This window comes from Euphorbia lathyris, chromosome 5, assembly GCF_963576675.1.
Source record: "Euphorbia lathyris chromosome 5, ddEupLath1.1, whole genome shotgun sequence".
Lineage (NCBI taxonomy): Eukaryota > Viridiplantae > Streptophyta > Magnoliopsida > Malpighiales > Euphorbiaceae > Euphorbia > Euphorbia lathyris.
In genome coordinates, this window is record NC_088914.1 from 65,115,659 (window position 1) to 65,133,839 (window position 18,181).

The window sequence follows — 18,181 nt, forward strand, 5'->3', positions numbered from 1 at the left end:
AAATAACTATTATCAAACGTACTTAAATTAAGTAAGTGTTTAACATTTTAATTTAAGTGCTGAAAGTCGTCATCAAACAGGGTCTAACTCTTTGAATTTTTTAGACCGTCAATGGTCATTTTGAGGCATTGAGTAACCACCTCTTAAAAATTGTAAAGTTAAATGGTCATACCATAAAAACAAAAAGTTCAGTGGTATAATGTTAAAATTTGGTAAAGTTCAGTGCCCACCTACCAGATTTCGGCGACTATTTCCCGTTGTCGAAGATGCAAGAGTAACTTTTCGCCATCCCTGCTTTGGGCCTTGTTATTTCTTTCGGACATTTGGTTGCAAAATTCTGCCTTCCTCGAAGACAATAGGTATTCTCATTTGATTCTACCCTTGAGATTTTCTGCACATTTTGATTTGATGGATTTAGCGGTTTTTGTATCCGAGTCTTTCGTAGTTGTTGATTTTGATTTATTTCGACGAAATGTGGTAAATACGTTTGGTTGAAGAATTGCTGATTTTAGCTAGCTACTTGTAAGTGACCTATGCTAAATCTACTTGGTTATTCTGCCAATCTTAATTTCTCAAAAAATTAGTTCGTGTTTGCTGGTATTGGAATTTTTCCTAACTGTAAATATCTGATATTTACAGAACTTGGCATTTGTTTTTAGGGAAAGGGTGTAGATACAATCCCATTTCCTTCATTTCCCTCCCTATTTCTGCGAATCTTAATTTTCCCAATATATAGGTTTGGTATTCTAGTTTTTTTCTTTTTTCATGTCATATGTAGTGGAGGAAGAGGAGAAGTAGGAAGGCTATGTCATGCTTGTAGGCTTTTTAGCACCCAGTTGAGTTCCTGCTCTTTTTTTCTTGCTATATATATATAGTTTTAGGCATCTGCAAAGATATCTTGGTGGTTTAAAAGTTTGCAAACATGGGTTTGAGGTTTCCTCCATTTATGAAGACAGTTTTTTTTTTTTTTTACTAAAAACAGCCAAATTTACCTACCTGGGAAATATTCAAAACAATGACTTCAGTGGTTTTTCCATCCCATTATACCCCTCCTAACATATAAAACATTTTAAAGCTGAAAAAAGTAATGAAATGACAAATTTCTATCATTTACTAACAGTTTTAGTGAAAAAGTTTATTTTGCAAAGACATTTGTTTGTATACTTTTAAACTACAATGATGTCTTTGCAAATGCGCGGACCCTATATTTTTTTTACCTTCTTAATTAAAAAAAAAAATTAGTTCTACATGAGCTGCTCATTAGGTTGGGTAGCGATGAAAAGGAGAACAAATAAGAGATGAAGAGTGGATAAGAAAAAGATGACAGTAATGACATTAAGTATAAATTGTCAAAAAGTATACTCTAAATTATTGCTATGATTATGCATAAAATGTTTATTGGAATATAAATAGGCTATGTAATTGGAGTAATGCTATATATATATGATTTTCTACTAAATTAGGCAGGAGCAGTATAAAAAGTAAAGACTATAATTTATCATACCATACCTATGTTATTTTCAATTTTTTGGATGTTATTCTGAAAATAATATTGGTTGTATAAGTGCGTTATTGTTCAAATAACCTATGACAGAGGAATGGTATAGTTTGTAGAAAACAAAGCATTGCTTGATGTGTAGATTGCACAGTGGAAATAATGAGGTCATGCCTGGAAAATTAAATGTCTTTTGTTATTAACTAATTGTCTGAAGCAATTTTGATGAAATGGTGGTTTATTTCTGGTATTTGAATATAATGTGAAACTAAGTAAATCATATCTTCTCTCTATGCTGTACATGCGTCTAGAAATACCAAAGTGGGCATTGAATTGGATGAAGGTGTTTGTAAGGATATTTCAACCACGAACATGTTGGGCCTTCGTGTAATCATTCTTTATTATGAAACTCTAGCATTTCCTGTTTGTCATTATCTTAGAAACATTTGAACATGTGTCCATACATAAGAGTTGAATGCTTCAACTTCCTTGATTCCACCTGGCTCTTTGGCAATCATATAACTTGTGTTTGACATGGGATTTTGTCACTAAAACTTTCAAATCTTTCAGTAAAATTCGTTTGGGTTGGTAAAACTTCTAGGTGCCAAGAACTGGAATTATCTTTTCTGAGCTAAAATATGCTATGATATATATACCTTACCTGGTATACCAGGTTTATATCCATTTTTTCTTTTCAGATATTCTTTTTGTTGGTGTTCAAATATGCTGTTGATGTTACAAATAGATCGAGTGTTTCATTTGTGATGACGGTTGTTACCTATTTGCTTTTGGGTAGACCATGGTCATCTTTTATCTTCCACTGAGAGTTTTGATTGAATATTGATAAAAAAAATTCAGCAGTGGGTTTGAACTCATAAACATATGATATGAGATAAAATATGAAGTGCAATAATTAGCCTATATTTATTTATTTGTCTTCTCTGCAGATTATAATGGCAAAACCACCAGGCAGTCCAAAGAGAGGTTAGCTTGCAGCAATGGATGAGGACTAGTTGTGCACAGTAGAATGTGGTTCTTTGGTACTATTTTTTTTCTTTTCCTCAGCAATTATTGCCTAAACAACTTTGTTTAATATTAAAAGGACGTTAAGACCATTACACTGTATACGCTAAACTCCAAATTTAACTTAACGTGATTGATGATGATTGCGATAATGGATTGGAAATTCTTGTGTATGCTGCTATCTTGATCTTTTTCTTTATATTGAATTTCTTGATTTTTTTTACACTACTTAAGACATTTGGTAATTGCCAAAATGGCAGTTTATCTTGTCAGATTCTCTTTCTTAAACTAATTGTTTCCGATTTGCATTAATTAAAGAATTTGAGTTGCCTATTTTGGTTTCATTGCTTTTTATGGGTAATCAGTTTACCTGGTCGGTCTCCTTTCTAGCTTCTCATCTTAAGAGGCAACTAGATTGGACAGTCCTGATGGCTGAATTGAAGGGGGTTATTGTACTTGATCATTTAATTTTATGGTCATAACTTGTGCAACTATTGCTTTTTCTTATATAGTTTGCTGTATGAGTGTCTAAGTAGTTCTTGACGTTGTGATTTTGCATTATAACTTTCACTTTGAATGCATCCCTCAGATTTTGCATTGAAACTTGAAGACCACAAATGCAATGTTGGATGATGAGGTTGATCTGGGACTGACAGGTTGTGGTTTGGCTAAGCTCATGCCTAATTTAGACTGATGTACATCTGGCTACAGTGCTCCTGAGTGTTTAATACTGCAGGTAAATAAATTTTCCTCCTCAAATAACCTTCATACCTTATCTTGTATATTTCTGGAAATCTTGTGGAATGCCAGTTTTTTCTCTCATATGATACAAGAGAGAATTTATCTTTCTTCTTTCCCACCTATTTTCATTATGTAGAAGCTCTTTTTTCTAGTAACACCTCTATTGCTTTATGAACATTATAGAAAACATATCAATTGCTTACTTTGAATATTTGCTTAGGCATGATTGATGAGCTTTACCTGCTTTCTTTTGTTCAACAATATGTATGTATCGTTTAATTTAATTTAGTCTTTACATACACAATGTAGCATGAAGGAAGGATTGAGAGTTTCCTATTGTATATAAACCTTTTATGTCAACAGTGTGGTGAAGAAGGATCTCTCTTCAATCCAAATAGTGTAAGGTAGGAGCTGTTTTTTTTTTTTTTTCTTTTTTGTATAAAAATTGACAGAAATTCCAATGGAATTCAATCAGAAGAATTTTTTTATGTAAATTTCCATCAGAAAACTGTCAAAGGGGTATATGGAATAGAGATCTCCTGCTGGAAATCTTCTCTTCCTATTACTTCACTTCGTGCGAGAGATTTGATCTCATCGGACGAAACATTTCCTGCCTAATGAATTCAGAAAGATGTGTTTTGTCGTATTCCATCTGAAATACATGATTACTGACCAAATTACAGTGACTTCTAATTAAATATTTCATCTGGATTCACCTTTTCTTTTTGGTAGTGATCTTTAGTTGATAAAACATGAATTCTTTAATTACAGATTTTAGGAACTTAGCTGCGAATTTATCTTGGATTTCTGTTACGCATGTTAGGAAACATCTAGAGAATCCATTTGGAAAGAGGACTTTAGCTAAATCTTGGTGGTCAAAGTCTGCGGACATTGGTAAATCGCTTTTGAATATATGTATATATATCCTCCATTTATGTGTGATCTAGGATTGTAAACTTAGTAAAAACTTGTTTAATTCTCTTAAGAAGTGTAAGAATTATCCAAATAAAATAAAATAATGAACTCTACAACAACTCGCTAACATTAGGTTTAACGACCCATTTCAAGAATATCGGTATATGACATTACAGCTTCTCCACAAGTAAATTCATTTTGATTTTCAACTGGTTCGTTGATTGCATCAATAGGCATCTGGTTAGGAAGGTTGGGCAAAGCAGCTTTAAATTTAAGCACGTGAATAACTTGGCTTATAGATGGCCTCTGATCAGGGTCAGGATGAGCACACCAGAGCCCAACAATCATTAAACACTCTGCTTCTTTAGCATCTTTAACATCAAAATCCCTCTCAAGTATCTCATCAACACCATTCCTCAGTTGTCCACTTCCATAAAGATCCCAAACCCACTTCCGTAAAGTCAATATTTGATCATTTTCTACAATTTGTTCAACAGCTTTTCTTCCTGTTGCAATCTCCAAAGCCACCAAACCAAAGCTATACATATCCGATTCCTTACTAGCACTGCCTGATTTTATGTATTCAGGAGCCATATAACCTGGTGTCCCAGCCAAACCTGTGGTCTGCTCACCCAGTTCATGCTCAATAAATCGAGCTAATCCAAAGTCTCCAAGCTTCACATTAACACTTTTGTCCAGCATTATGTTACTAGGCTTGATATCACGATGAAGAACACATTTTTCCCACCCTTCATGAAGGTAGAGCAAAGCAGAAGCCAATCCATTTGCTATTCTGTATCTAGCAGCCCAAGTAAGATGAATTTTCTTCTTGAAAAGATGAGAATCAAGGCTACCATTCGACATATATTCATACACAAGAAGAAATTCTCCCCCATCATGACACCAGCCCAAGAGTCGTACAAGATTGCGCTGTCTTAACTGACTAATTAGCTTAACTTCATCCATATAATCTTTTTTCCCCTGTTTTGAGCCCCTTGACATTTTCTTCACTGCAATAGCTGTACCTGAATGTTTTAGGTATCCCTTGTAAACAGCACCAAATCCTCCCCGGCCCAATTCATTCTTATCAGAGAAGTTGCTAGTAGCTGAAACAAGTTCTTTATAAGAAAATTCTCTTGGACCTGCTTCTCTTTCAAACTCAACATTAATTGATCTTAAGTTCATTGTTTCTTTCCTCTTCTTCTCTAGTCTCATCAAGAAAACGAATGCGATCCCAGCTATTAGTATCCCGCCTCCTGTAACTGATGCAGCCAGTATCAGTCTTGAAATTTTAGGATTGTTTTTCTTCTTTTCATGTATAACCAAGGTTGAATCGAACTTCCATGACTGTAGTACATGGCGTTCAATTCGATTACTGGTGCTTGCTGAAAACCCAATTGTAACCCACTCAGGAAGAACCTGCATCAAATCAATAATTAGGGAAACGCTTGTATTCTCTCCAGGAATAGAAGTGGTGTGATATTTCCATGATACACTTAGGTTCTTGGTCTTAGAGTCATACTTGATCAATACATCAGCAGGATCTCCGCTGTGATTTTTAGCTTGCCAAAGAGCGTATGCAGCTGATTGGATAGAGTTATTGTTAATCCCAACATGAAGATAGTTGGGCTCCCATTCACGATTCCAATAAGTGTCGAATTCAACGTGAACCATTTGGCTCTGAGAGGAAATGTCTGATGTGTTATATAGGCCAAGAAAACCTCCAGCTGAATTGAGTGGCAAGTGAGATTCAACAGGGGCCAGGAAGAATGCTAGGCCAGATCCCCATTGGTTACGGCCTTGAATGTCGAAGAAAAAGGAGAACTGGGTAGTGAAATCTGTGAGCTGTTGAGTTCTCGAATCCCAGATAGGTATCTTCTCCCCATAAGTTATTCGACCAGTTTGACACATGTAATTGACATCGTTAAACTCGATATTTCCTTCAAGATTAGGTGTTGCACCTCCCTCGTATCCAATGCTGGTATCGTTCGAATCAAATCGTGTTTTATGAAAGGATATTGAAATGGTGGTAGGGAGAAGGAAGAGGAAGGAGAAGTAGATAGAGAAAAACTTGAAGTTGAAGAAAGGGTTAATGATCATTGGGAAGTGGAAATTAAATGAGTAAAGAGTAATAGACGAATCAAAAAGGAAAAGAAGCAAATAAAGAGTTTTGGCTAAATATGCTAGAATGATTTGTTATATCGAGTAGCAAGAGGTTCAATTATAGTCTGATCGAAGAGCAATTGTAGGTACTAGGAAAATGTTATACAATGATGTTAAAACTGAAATAACAATGCTTTCATTTATTAATTGAATATATTCTTCTAGTTGTGATCTTCCTTGAAAATATAACCCAATATCAATACGTCCTTAATTTTTGTAGTCAAGTACTGTTTAAGGTCCCAAACCGACAAAACAAACGACAACATTCATGAAATTGTCTATTCATTGCCTGGTGATAGTTTTGAATCTATTTCCACATTGTTACATCACATTAACAAAGAAAACGAAAGAATTCCATTAAAATAAGATGCTATATAAAAACAACTATTTTCACTGAAATTGGAGTATGATGTACTCTACAAGATAAAAATGCCGGCTACTATCCTTTTGTAATTAAATCTTATTTAACAATATGAATCATTATCAATTGAAATAATATGAGAATATTATAATTTATATCATTTTTTTTTTCTTCTTTTTTAATTTGACAATGATAACATCAAACTTTTGTTTAGGATTTCAGACAGTGTCGGCGGTGTAGGTTTCCCAGTTCATGCCTTTCTGTTAAATTAAGCAAGTTCTGCTAGAATTGTAGCCCGCACTGGTGATGCGTCGAACCTGCATTTGTATGCACGGTTCTTTCATGCTCTTTTTACTTCTATATAATAGCTTTTTCGTTATTATTCCTAATGTTTAAAGCTAATATTTAACAACTATTTTAAGAGTCTTATTGACGTTTAATTATCCCTTAAGCGATAGTTTCGTATGTTTCAATTAGTAGTTTGATTATAATCACATTCTTCAGAGACTATTGTATCACTGAGGTCAAGTTTACTTGACATGCTCATTTAAATACTCAACTAAAGATTTTTAGGATGCTTTATGTGGAAGGACAAAAAACCAAATTAAAATTTTTTGATCTTAATCACTTTCAAAATACATTTATAGCTAAATTAAATATACAAATGGATAATTAACGGATTATTTCTAGAGAAAAGCTTGTTCTTCCAAGCTTGAACATGACATCAATGTTTCACCGTCACGGTAACTAGTGGATGGTGTGGACTGTGGACGTCTACAATGTGTTGAAAGATTAGGCAGCACTGCATCAAAATTAAGGACATGAATTACTTGGCTTATTGAAGGCCTAACATCCTCATCTGGGTGTGAACACCATATTCCAACTATCAACAAACACTTCATTTCTTTCTCATCAAAACCCATTTCAACTAATTTCTTATCAGCTGCCAACCAAAGTTTCCCATCTCTATAAAGTTTCCAAACCCACTCTACCACATTCATTTCAGACTTGGGTCCAATCGGATCCCTTGCCCTTTTTCCTGTGGATATCTCTAAAGCAACCAAACCAAAGCTGTGGACGTCTGACCCTTTACTATCTCTGAAATTTTTTCCATATTCTGATGGCAAGTGACCAAACTTCTCAGCCCACCCTGCTGTTTCTGCTAATCCAAAATCACCAAGCTTGACATTGGAATCTGAGTCTAGCATTATATTGCTCGATTTTACATCCTTGTGCTCAACTCGCTGTTCCCGTTCTTCGTGAAGGTAGAGCAAAGCTGAGGCCAATCCTGTTGCGATTTTGTACCTGACATCCCATGCCAGAGGAGCCATGTTTCCAAACAAATAAGAATCTAGACTACCTTTTGGCAAAAATTCGTACACAAGGAAGAACTCATCCTTCTCTTGGCACCATCCTACGAGTCGTACCAGATTCGGATGCCTCAATCTGCTAATGATCTCCACTTCCTTTATCAAGTCTTTTTTCCCCTCTTTTGAACTGCATTTAATTTTCTTGACTGCCACTGATATCTTTAAATGAGGAAAATATCCCTTGTACATTGCGCCAAATCCTTCTTTCCCCAACTTATTCTCGGAGGAGAAGTTTCTCGTAGCTAAATCAATATCCGCATAAGAAATCCTTCTCGGACCTGATCCTTTTTCAAGATCAAATTTCATGTTTTCCAAGTTCGTTTTCTCTGCTTTTGCCCTCATCAACTTCCTTGTCCACAAAACGCTAAAGGCTACAATGACAACCAAAATCAGGAAACCGGCTGGTGGTATTGTTTCAAGCATGAGCAGCTTTGTGTGCATATTATTGTTATGGCTTGTTTCATCTGTGTCCAAACTGGATGAGAAATCCCACGACAGAATTGTATGATCTTCTAAATAATCTCTCGTCGAACCTGAGAAACCGATGGAAACCCACTCAGGAAGAACCTCCCTGAGATCGATTCGGTGAGAAAGACTGGTGATTTCCTCAGAATTACCAGTAAGCTGATAACTCCAGGAAACAGTTAAGTTCATTGTGCTACTATCGTAAGTTATCGAAACTATAGTAGCATCTCCGCTATGCATGGAGGTATACCAAGGGGTGTAAGTGGCAGAAGAAAGAGAGTTGATGTTAATGGCAACATGCTGAAATAAGGGATCCCATCCAGGATCAGGAACGGAGTCGAATTCGATGTGAACAATTTGGCCTGGAGATGAGTTCATTGTGGTTATATTATACAGGCCCAAAAAACCACCAGCTGAATTTAGTGGGACTCGATAGTCCACGGGGGCGAGGAAGAAAGCAAAACCAGAACCATATTTATTAAACTCTCGACGCTGAACGTCTACAATGGAAGAAAAGCGGGTGCTGAAGTTGGTAAGCTCGTGTGTCGTTGAATCCCAGAGTTTGATTTTCTGAGCATAAGTGGCATGGCCAGCTTGACATTGGAAAGTATCACTGTTAAGTTTGATTCCACCAACAGAAGGATATGCACCCCCTTCATAGATTATGCTTGTGTCTTCCAGTTCGAAACGGGTCTTATGGAATGAAAATGGTTTAACAAAGGGTGCTATGACTACAAGAAGTAGAAGAAGGAAGTGGAGGTATAGAGATATCTCAGCCATGGTGAGTGAGAGGTACAGAGAGAGAGAGATAGTAGGTGAAATGAGATTTATAACATCTTTTGATTTATCAGGAATTATTTGTCATTTAAAGAAACAAAACCGCAAAGCCAATGTACATCAATAAATATTCTAAAATGTCAAATACAGTTGTCAAACTTAAAAACAAAAATACCAGGAAGAGAAACCTTCCTAAACAAAACAACAAGCACTTATATTTGACATTTTAACTTATTTTTCTAGAAATAAACTTTGTTATAGCAGAAAATACCAGGACACCCTCACATGATTTTTCTCACTGCAAAAACATTAATTTGAAGAGTAGTAGGAGCTAGACATTACTGCTTATAATTGAGCATCATTGAACTTTCATTACATTCATTTCAAGTCCCCAGAATATGAATTTGTACCAGCAGAACCATTTGAATTAGTGCAGAATAAACAATTATAATTCCATCTAACTTCTCCAGCATAAGGATTCAACTCAGAACATTTCCAGTTCATCGACCTTCCTCGATGCTTGAATTCGTCATCAATGGTTCACTGCAGCTGACCGATACTGAAGGTACTTCATACAAAGGAATCGGCATTTTTGCAGGAAGATTTGGCAAGACTGTTTCAAAATTCAAAGCTTGAATCGCTTGCCTTATTGAGGGTCTCAGGTTGTAATCAGGATAAGCACACCAAAGCCCAACAGTCATTAAACACACTGCTTCTTTCTCATCAAAATCCAAACCAAGTCTTTCATCAATTGGGCAGCTAAGTTTCCCGTCTCCAAACACATCCCAAATCCATTCCACCAACTTCTTCCCTGATTTCTCCTCCACAACAGTATTTGCTTTCTTTCCTGTAGCAATCTCTAAAGCTACAATCCCAAAACTATATATGTCAGCCTCTTTGCTTGCCCTGCCTGTGCTAACATATTCTGGAGCTAAGTAGCCTAGAGTTCCTGCCAATGCTGTTGTCTGTGGACCCAGCTCATGGTCCATGAGTCTAGCTAACCCGAAATCTCCAAGCTTCACATTAAAACTTGAATCCAGCATTATATTGCTTGCTTTGACATCACGGTGTACCACACATTGTTCCCATTCTTCGTGAAGATAGAGCAGAGCAGAGGCTAATCCACGAGCTATTCTGTATCTGATAGGCCAAGTAAGTAAAGTTTTCTTACCAAAGAGGTGAGAATCAAGGCTACCATTTGTCATAAACTCATAAACAAGCAGGAATTCTCCTCCTTCGTGGCACCAACCAATCAGTTGCACCAGATTTCGATGCCTCAATCTGCTAATGACCCTGACCTCTGTTAAGTACTCTTTCTTCCCTTGTTTTGATCCCCTGGAAATTTTCTTCACAGCAATTGGCATGTCTAAATCGGTAAGGTAGCCTTTGTAAACAGCACCGAAACCTCCTTCACCCAGTTTCCTGTCGTTTGAAAAGTTTTTGGTAGCTGAAACCAGAGCTTCATAAGAAAATCTTCTCGGAATTGCTCCCCTTTCGAGGTCTTCATTAATTGAGGTTAGATTCATTGTCTCAGGCAGCATTTCTTTCTTAATCTTCTTCTTCCTAATCCACAAAATCCCCATTACAAGAACCATGGCAGCCATTAAAACACTGATGGAAACTGATAGACCAACAACCAATCCTACATTTTTCGAACTTTCAAGCCTTGTTTCCTTTATCTCCAAACTCGAACTGAATTCCCAGGACTCAAGTACATGCCTTTCTATAAGGCTACTAGTGGCAGCTGTAAACCCAATCTGTACCCAGTTAGGGAGAATATCCCTGAGATCAATTGTATAGGAAAGACTTGTGTTTTCTTGAGAAGTAGATTTTCCTTCATATTTCCATGAAACACTTAAATTCATGGTTGTAGCATTATAATTGACCCAAACATCAGCAGTATCTCCACTGTGCAAGCTAGTATTCCAATAGGTATATGTGGCTGAATGAACAGAGTTGTTATTAATCCCCACATGCTGAACCTGAGGATCCCATTCAGGGTTCGGAAAGGAATCGAATTCGATATGAAGGAGTTGATTCTGAGGAGAATCACTAGTGGTTATGTTAAATAGGCCTAGAAATCCACCAGCAGAATTGGGTGGTATGTGGAATCCAACAGGAGAAAGGAAGAAAGCAAAGCCAGCCGCATAAGAAGTTTTTCCTTCAACATCGATGTAGAAGGCGAAATGGCTACTGAAATCAGTGAGCTTTCTAGTCTGGGGATCCCATAAAGGTACCTTGTCAGCATAAGTAACCCTACCAACTTGACACATGTACGAATCACTGTTGAATTCAACACTTCCAACTGATGCTGTTGCGCCTCCTTCATAGATAATGCTGGTGTCAGTAGCATCGAATCGTTTTTTCTGAAACGAAATTGAATTGGAAGAAAGAGGAAGGAGAAGCAGCAGAATAAGAAAGATAAAGAGAGTTAAAGGTTGTAAATTGCAGGAAGTGTTGACCATGGTGGTGTGAATGTCTGAAAGACAAATACAACAGAATGGAAATATAGCACCAGAATTACTAATGTAAGGATGGTAGAATTAGTCTTAATCTTGAAGGTTACGTTTCAACTACCAAGTAATATATATATGTAATCTTCAATGTCTTTCGGAAACATCATTCAAGATGATCTGTATCTTAAAATATTTCAGCTGAGTTGAAAATTTGGAGGAAATAATATTTATATAATGCTTAATAATGACTTTAAACATTATAAAGACATTTGAATTGAACGCAAACTTTAGGCTCTCAACTCTACATCGTTTTTCTTGCAACATTGAACAGAAGTTTAAGATTAATTAGAGTGGTCTACTCTTTTTGTTTGCATTCAATCCTTTTTTTTTTTACTAGTTGACTAGGCACAAAGCTTTAATGGTATGCATTACTACTTTCATATATATATATATATGGTAAATTACACACATGGACCCTAAACTTTGCTGTTACTTTTATTATCGCCCCTGCACTTCAACATTGAACATTATGGCCCCTCAACTTTGCACTTTACTAACATAATGACCTCTTTTACCGTTGACTAAGTCAAAATGACTGATGATGATCTCAAAATGGAAAAATCTGAGAATTAAAGTTGTTTAGAACCACATTTTCGAAGGAACCATAATTTTCTATTTTCCAAATTACAACTTTCGAAACTTTATCTCTTTAAACAACCACTTTCTCTTCTTAACCAAACAACCTCAAGACTAAAAGTTCAAGAATTAAAGTTTCTTAGAATATCATTCCATCCACTCTACAATGAAAGGTTATCTGTTATTGGAGTGGTTATTTTGATAAAGGTTAAATGGGCCATTATGTTAGTAAACAAAATCTAGGGGTCATAATGTTCAATTTTGAAGTTTAGGGGCCATAATGAAAGTAAAAGGAAAGTTCAGGGGCCATGGGTGCAATTTACCCCATATATATATATATATAAACTTTCCTTTGACAACTCTCTCCGTCCAAAATAATAATAAATTTTTCATATGATGACACATCTATTTCAAAATTAAGGTAATTACCTCACAACGTTAGGTCCACCACGAACTTGCTTGCCACGGCTGAATATATTAACATATTGTATTGCTGAAATCAAATTTGCAGCCGGGATTTTTGGAAAAGGATATTTTAATGCAGAAGAAACTGTATTCACACTTTTTTTCCTTATGTTTTCTTCTTGTCTTTTGTTTTCTTCAGCATTATGAGCTGCTAGAAAGTCATATATTTTCAACTTCACTTCACATCAGATTACTAGCTCAACTGAACCTTTAATGATGTTTGAATTTTCAAGTTGATAAAGAAAAAATGATTTTTTTTTTTTTTTAATTTATCTTTGTAAAGGTAAAATTTTAGTTAATTGTTCTAGAGGATCTGATGGGTGCAACGATCTTCCATTATAATTCACAAAGAACTGAATGATCCCTTACAAATGGGAAAAAAATAAGTAAAATTTGTTTTGACTGCCAAAATTAACCTTACAAAAGTGCAAGTTAAATGGAGTTTATTTCAAGGTTTGAATCAGGTATTAAGGGTTCAACGGATGAAGTTGGTGAAGATATATGATACAAGGGAACAGGCAGTTTATTAGGAAGATTAGGCAATGCTGCTTCATATTCAAGAACATTAATCGCTTGCCTAATCGAAGGGCGCAGATTACGATCAGGGTGAGCACACCATAATCCAACGATCATCAAACGCTCAGCTTGTTTCACTTCCAATTCCAAATCTGTATGAACAAGTAGTCTCTCATCAATGGCAGACATAACTTTTCCATTTCCATAAAGATCCCAAACCCATTCCACCATACTCATTTCGTGTTCTGGTTCAACTTGATTGGCTGCCTTTCTTCCGGTGACAATCTCCAAAGCAACAATTCCATAACTGTATACATCTGACTCTTTACTAGCCCTGCCTGTGGTCACATATTCTGGAGCTAAGTAGCCAAGAGTTCCAGCCAACACTGTTGTTTGAGGTCCTAGCTCATGGTCCATCAGTCTAGCTAACCCAAAGTCACCAAGCTTTACATTAAAGCTTGAATCTAACATTATATTGCTTGGTTTCAAATCCCTATGAACAACACATTTTTCCCATCCTTCATGAAGGTAGAGCAAAGCTGAGGCCAAACCTGTGGCGATTCGGTATCTTAAACCCCAACTAAGAGGAGCCTTGTTTCCAAAGAGATGAGAATCAAGGCTACCATTTGGCATAAATTCATAGGCAAGCAGGAATTCACCTCTTTCATGACACCAGCCTATCAGTTTTACAAGATTCCGATGTCTCAACCGGCTAATCACCTTCACCTCTGTTACATACTCCTTTTTACCTTGTTTTGATCCCTTGGAAATCTTCTTCACTGCTATTTCTGCACTATAGCCTTTCAGGTATCCCTTGTAAACGGCTCCGAACCCTCCCTCCCCCAATTTCCTATTATCTGAGAAGCTGTTTGTTGCTGAAATAAGCTCAGTGTAGGAAAATCTTCTCGGAATAGCCCCTTTTTCGAGATCTTCAGTAGTTAATGTTAAGTTTTTCGTTTCTGTTTTTTCCTTTCTGATCAGCTTTCTTCTGCAGAAAACTCCGAATACTATTGCTCCCACAAGTATCATACCACCAACTGAAACTGCTAAACCGACTGTAAGTTTGTTCTTCTTATCGTTTGTGTGGCTCATTTCATCTATATCTAGACTCGAATCGAATTCCCACGATTGAACAGCATGCCTTTCGATAAAATCTCTTGAAGCAGCTGAAAATCCGATTGTGACCCACTCAGGAAGAACATCCCTCAGATCAATAATGTAGGAAAGACTTGATTTTTCTTGTAGAGAAGAAGTTGTTTGATACTTCCAGGAAACAGTGAGATTCTTGGCATTACTATTATAAGTGATCCAAACATCAGCAGGATCTCCACTGTGTAAACTAGCATTCCATCTGGTATATATGGCTGAAGAAAGTGAACCATTATTGATCCCTACATGTTCAACGGGAGGATCCCATCCAGGATCAGAGTAAGAGTCAAATTCAATATGAAATATTTGGTTATTTGTGGAGTTGATTGTTGTGAGATTGTATAGGCCTAAGAAACCACAGGCAGAATTCGTCGGAATTGGAAATTCAGAAGGAGCAAGGAAGAAGGAAAGCCCAGAACCGTAAGAGGGACTAGCTAGAACATCAATGAAAAAAGAGAAATGGGTTGAAAAATCCGATAGCTTTGCAGTTTGAGAATCCCAGAGAGGTACTTTCTGAGCATAAGTGGCTCTTCCAACTTGACACATATATGAATCACTGTTAAGTTCAATAGCTCCAACATAAAAATATGCACCTCCTTCCAGGATGATGCTGGTATCACTCGGATCGAATCGTGATTTCTGAAAAGAGATTGAATTAGCAGAAGGAAGGACAAGAATAAGTAAGTAGAAGCAGAAATATGTCCCCATAGTTTGAACAGATAGAAGAACATTTAGGTGAAGAAAGAAAGCCAAAACTAAGTAGTAGTCTATATCCCTTGATCACTAAGTTTCAACTACTATCATTTTATATATTAATGTTAAATTCAAACAAGTTTGAGTGGAAATATGTTGTTTAAGTATTAATAAATGGAATCAAAAGGGAAACAAATTTAATTTATAGCAGTGTAAAAGGATATAGTTGGGAATGAAAGAAATGACCAATTTCATGAGTCCATGACCTCAAGCTTTGAAACGTGTTCACTTTCACCAAACATTGATTACCTGATTGAATAATTTATTACAATTAGAAATATCTGTTAGAGACTAAAATAAAAGAATGAAAGAATTAGAAAATTATCTGATGAGAGTTGACTTATTATTATTTGGGGGCCTAATACACAAATAACCCCTGAACTTGTTCAAATGTTGTAACTGCTTCCTCCAACTTTCAATTGTAACAACTTACCTCTCAAACTTGTCCAATTATAAAACATAACCCCTCAAACTTGTCCAATTGTAAAACATAACCTCAAATTGCTGACATGGATTGCAATTGAAGAAGCACGTGAAATACAAAAGCTACAACACTGAGTGTGATAATTAGATCTTTGGCGTGATACGAATCCGGGGAAACGTTTTTACGGTTGCTTCAAGTACGGGGTAAAAAAAAATTCCCAATTTGAGGTTATGTTTTACAATTGGACAAATTTAAGGGCTAAGTTGTTACAATTGAAAGTTGAGGAGGACAGTTGCAACATTTGGACAAGTTCAGGGGTTATTTATGTATCAGGCCATTATTTGGGGGCATTGCATAATATAAATGAATGTATGACAGAAACCAAATAAGCAAACAAGTAAAGTTGTAGAGAACTAAGAGAAGGATGTCAACTATATATATAATATAATAATATACACACAAACGCGCAAGCATATAATAAAATAAGAAATAAAGAGAATTTATCTATTTCTCCTAAACATTTTAAAAATACTTTTTCATATAGTCAGCGAGAACAAGTACTTCCTTGTAATTTCGTGGATTTATCACTTAAAAGGTTGTTTTTAACAAAGTTACAACACTAGGATCCTTCTAAAACTAATTTCCTACAAAGGGGTTGTTATACCCATTTTCAAAGCTATACCAATAATTTTCAGTAATTATTTATTTGAATTTGAACTTAAATAAACTTTCTATTTAGTCATTGAATAGATAAAAACAATTAATTATTTTAATTAAGTTGCGAGCTTAATGGGTGAACTGGAATCCATCTGGATTGATTACACGATGAAATGAATAAACTTCTTATAGAATTCAATGCAAAAGGAATGATAGGAGATTCACAAAAACAAAAGTCTTAGCCGGTCAGGTCTCTACGTTCTAAGCATTTAGAAATCCATCTTGTTATATAAATCATAATTCGAGAAAATATGCGTCTTTTATCTTTCTGCTATGCCTTAACAAAAAAATAGATCATTATATTTATTGTTCTAGGGTTTGTAATGTGTAACATGACAGATTTACCTCTGAAACAGGTTGTAGTTGAAAACTATTTAGTGATTGAGTAATTTAAATACATGTTTATTATTTTGTATTACATTTTTATTTGGTTTAATTATAAGTAGATGTCTTGTGGTTACGTGGATTAACAGATGGATACCTGTGATACTTTTCTTTACAAACGCAACCGTGTGGTTTACAAAATTTGAATTATTTTTACTAAATTTGGCCGATAACGATCTCAAAATGAAAATTTTCAAAAATTAAAGTTGTTTACTATCATCATTTTCAAAATGAATTATTTTATTATGGAACCATATTTTTTATTTTTCAAAATCATCATTTTCGGAGTTTTCTCTCTCTGAACATTAGCTTTCTCTTTTATAAAACCAACACTTAAATAACCTCAAACCTAAAAAGTTTGAAGAATTAAAGTTGTTTAACTCTTGAAAATTTTCATTTCGAGCTCGTTATCGGTCAAATTCTGACAAAGTGAACCTAAATACAAAATTTTGCAAACCACATAGTTACGTTACAAAAAAATAAATAAATAAAACCACAGTTACCCATCTGCAAATTGGTAAAACCATGGGACATCTATATATAAGTAACGCTTCTTATTTTGTTTTGTATATATATCTGGACATTGACCAAGTTTTTGCGTATATTTGATGTAGTTTTCTAGATTTCTGAAATTTGACGCCATTACAGGGTTTGACTTCTTTCTCCCGCTAGACAGCTCTCAAGGAGCATACAAAAAGAAGAACCAAATGAACCATAAGAGGCGAAAGATGAAAAATTGAAAGGATGGAACCTATATACAACTCTCTAGAAGAAGCCCATCCAAGGCACATAGAACATATGAAATTTCATCAAGAAACTCTACATAAAACCCATGATTATCATATTTGTATAGAGTTTCTTTACCAAGTATCCATATACAAAACCACTTGATGAGGTTCCATCTATTTCATATACCTTAGCGGTTTCATCTAATTCAGGGCACGATATATACAACTCTCTAGAAGATCTTCACGGCCCATCCAAGGCACATGGAACATATGAAATTTCATCAAGAAACTCTACATAAAACCCATGATTATCATATTTGTATCGAGTTTCTTCACCAAGTATCCATATACAAAACCACTTGATGAGGTTCCATCTATTTCATATACCTTGGCGGTTTCATCTAATTCAGGGCACGACAAAGATATTAAGCCTTTTATATAAGTGTTTTATTGTTGTGTTGAATGTATTTTATATACATTCAACATAGGAACTGTAATATTTGTGTGACCTACGGTAACGAACTCATGAAGACTTTTCAGATCCACGCTTGACGAGAAAAATAATAGCATTGGTGAAAATTCTCACCAGATGGATCGGGGTAGTCTTCGGTGAAGATATGGTTACACATTCCTATAAAACGAA

At 35.6% G+C, this 18,181-nt stretch overlaps 4 protein-coding genes and 1 long non-coding RNA gene across 7 annotated transcripts; 1 reads left to right on the forward strand and 4 right to left on the reverse strand.

Moving 5' to 3' along the window:
- The first annotated feature begins 234 nt into the window (after positions 1-234).
- On the forward strand, positions 235-18,181 carry LOC136228587 (uncharacterized). Of its 3 annotated transcripts, none has more exons than XR_010688757.1 (4): positions 235-359; positions 2,443-2,535; positions 3,108-3,254; positions 17,459-18,181. It is a non-coding gene; the product is annotated as an uncharacterized lncRNA (long non-coding RNA). The 3 variants fall into 3 exon arrangements; XR_010688756.1 differs by lacking the exon at positions 17,459-18,181 and adding an exon at positions 3,569-3,665; XR_010688755.1 differs by lacking the exon at positions 17,459-18,181 and having other exon boundaries at positions 3,108-3,468.
- On the reverse strand, positions 4,310-6,384 carry LOC136229034 (L-type lectin-domain containing receptor kinase IX.1-like). Its single transcript, XM_066017572.1, has 3 exons — positions 5,896-6,384; positions 4,807-5,817; positions 4,310-4,743 (listed from the first exon to the last, which is right to left on the reverse strand). The coding sequence occupies exons 1-3, from the start codon at positions 6,272-6,274 to the stop codon at positions 4,310-4,312; spliced, it is 1,824 nt and encodes a 607-aa protein (XP_065873644.1). The 5' UTR covers positions 6,275-6,384.
- LOC136230451 (L-type lectin-domain containing receptor kinase IX.1-like) lies at positions 7,223-9,333 on the reverse strand. Its single transcript, XM_066019515.1, has one exon. The coding sequence runs from the start codon at positions 9,311-9,313 to the stop codon at positions 7,385-7,387; it is 1,929 nt and encodes a 642-aa protein (XP_065875587.1). The 5' UTR covers positions 9,314-9,333; the 3' UTR covers positions 7,223-7,384.
- Positions 9,809-12,040, reverse strand: LOC136230450 (L-type lectin-domain containing receptor kinase IX.1-like). The gene has a single exon (XM_066019514.1). The coding sequence runs from the start codon at positions 11,773-11,775 to the stop codon at positions 9,811-9,813; it is 1,965 nt and encodes a 654-aa protein (XP_065875586.1). The 5' UTR covers positions 11,776-12,040; the 3' UTR covers positions 9,809-9,810.
- LOC136228586 (L-type lectin-domain containing receptor kinase IX.1-like) lies at positions 13,071-15,363 on the reverse strand. The gene has a single exon (XM_066017014.1). It carries the CDS (start codon positions 15,238-15,240, stop codon positions 13,300-13,302), a length of 1,941 nt encoding a protein of 646 aa, XP_065873086.1. The 5' UTR covers positions 15,241-15,363; the 3' UTR covers positions 13,071-13,299.

What these genes read in the sequence shown, in the direction of transcription:
- LOC136229034 (XM_066017572.1), bottom strand. Translation starts at nt 6,274, where the DNA reads ATGATCATTAACCCTTTCTTCAACTTCAAGTTTTTCTCTATCTACTTC. An exon ending in GCCACTCAATTCAGCTGGAG is followed by an intron (nt 5,818 to 5,895) that starts GTTTTCTTGGCC and finishes ACACTTATTGGA; the next exon opens with ATCGTGAATGGGAGCCCAAC. An exon ending in ATTTATTGAGCATGAACTGG is followed by an intron (nt 4,744 to 4,806) that starts GTGAGCAGACCA and finishes ACATAAAATCAG; the next exon opens with GCAGTGCTAGTAAGGAATCG.
- LOC136230451 (XM_066019515.1), bottom strand. Translation starts at nt 9,313, where the DNA reads ATGGCTGAGATATCTCTATACCTCCACTTCCTTCTTCTACTTCTTGTA.
- LOC136230450 (XM_066019514.1), bottom strand. Translation starts at nt 11,775, where the DNA reads ATGGTCAACACTTCCTGCAATTTACAACCTTTAACTCTCTTTATCTTT.
- LOC136228586 (XM_066017014.1), bottom strand. Translation starts at nt 15,240, where the DNA reads ATGGGGACATATTTCTGCTTCTACTTACTTATTCTTGTCCTTCCTTCT.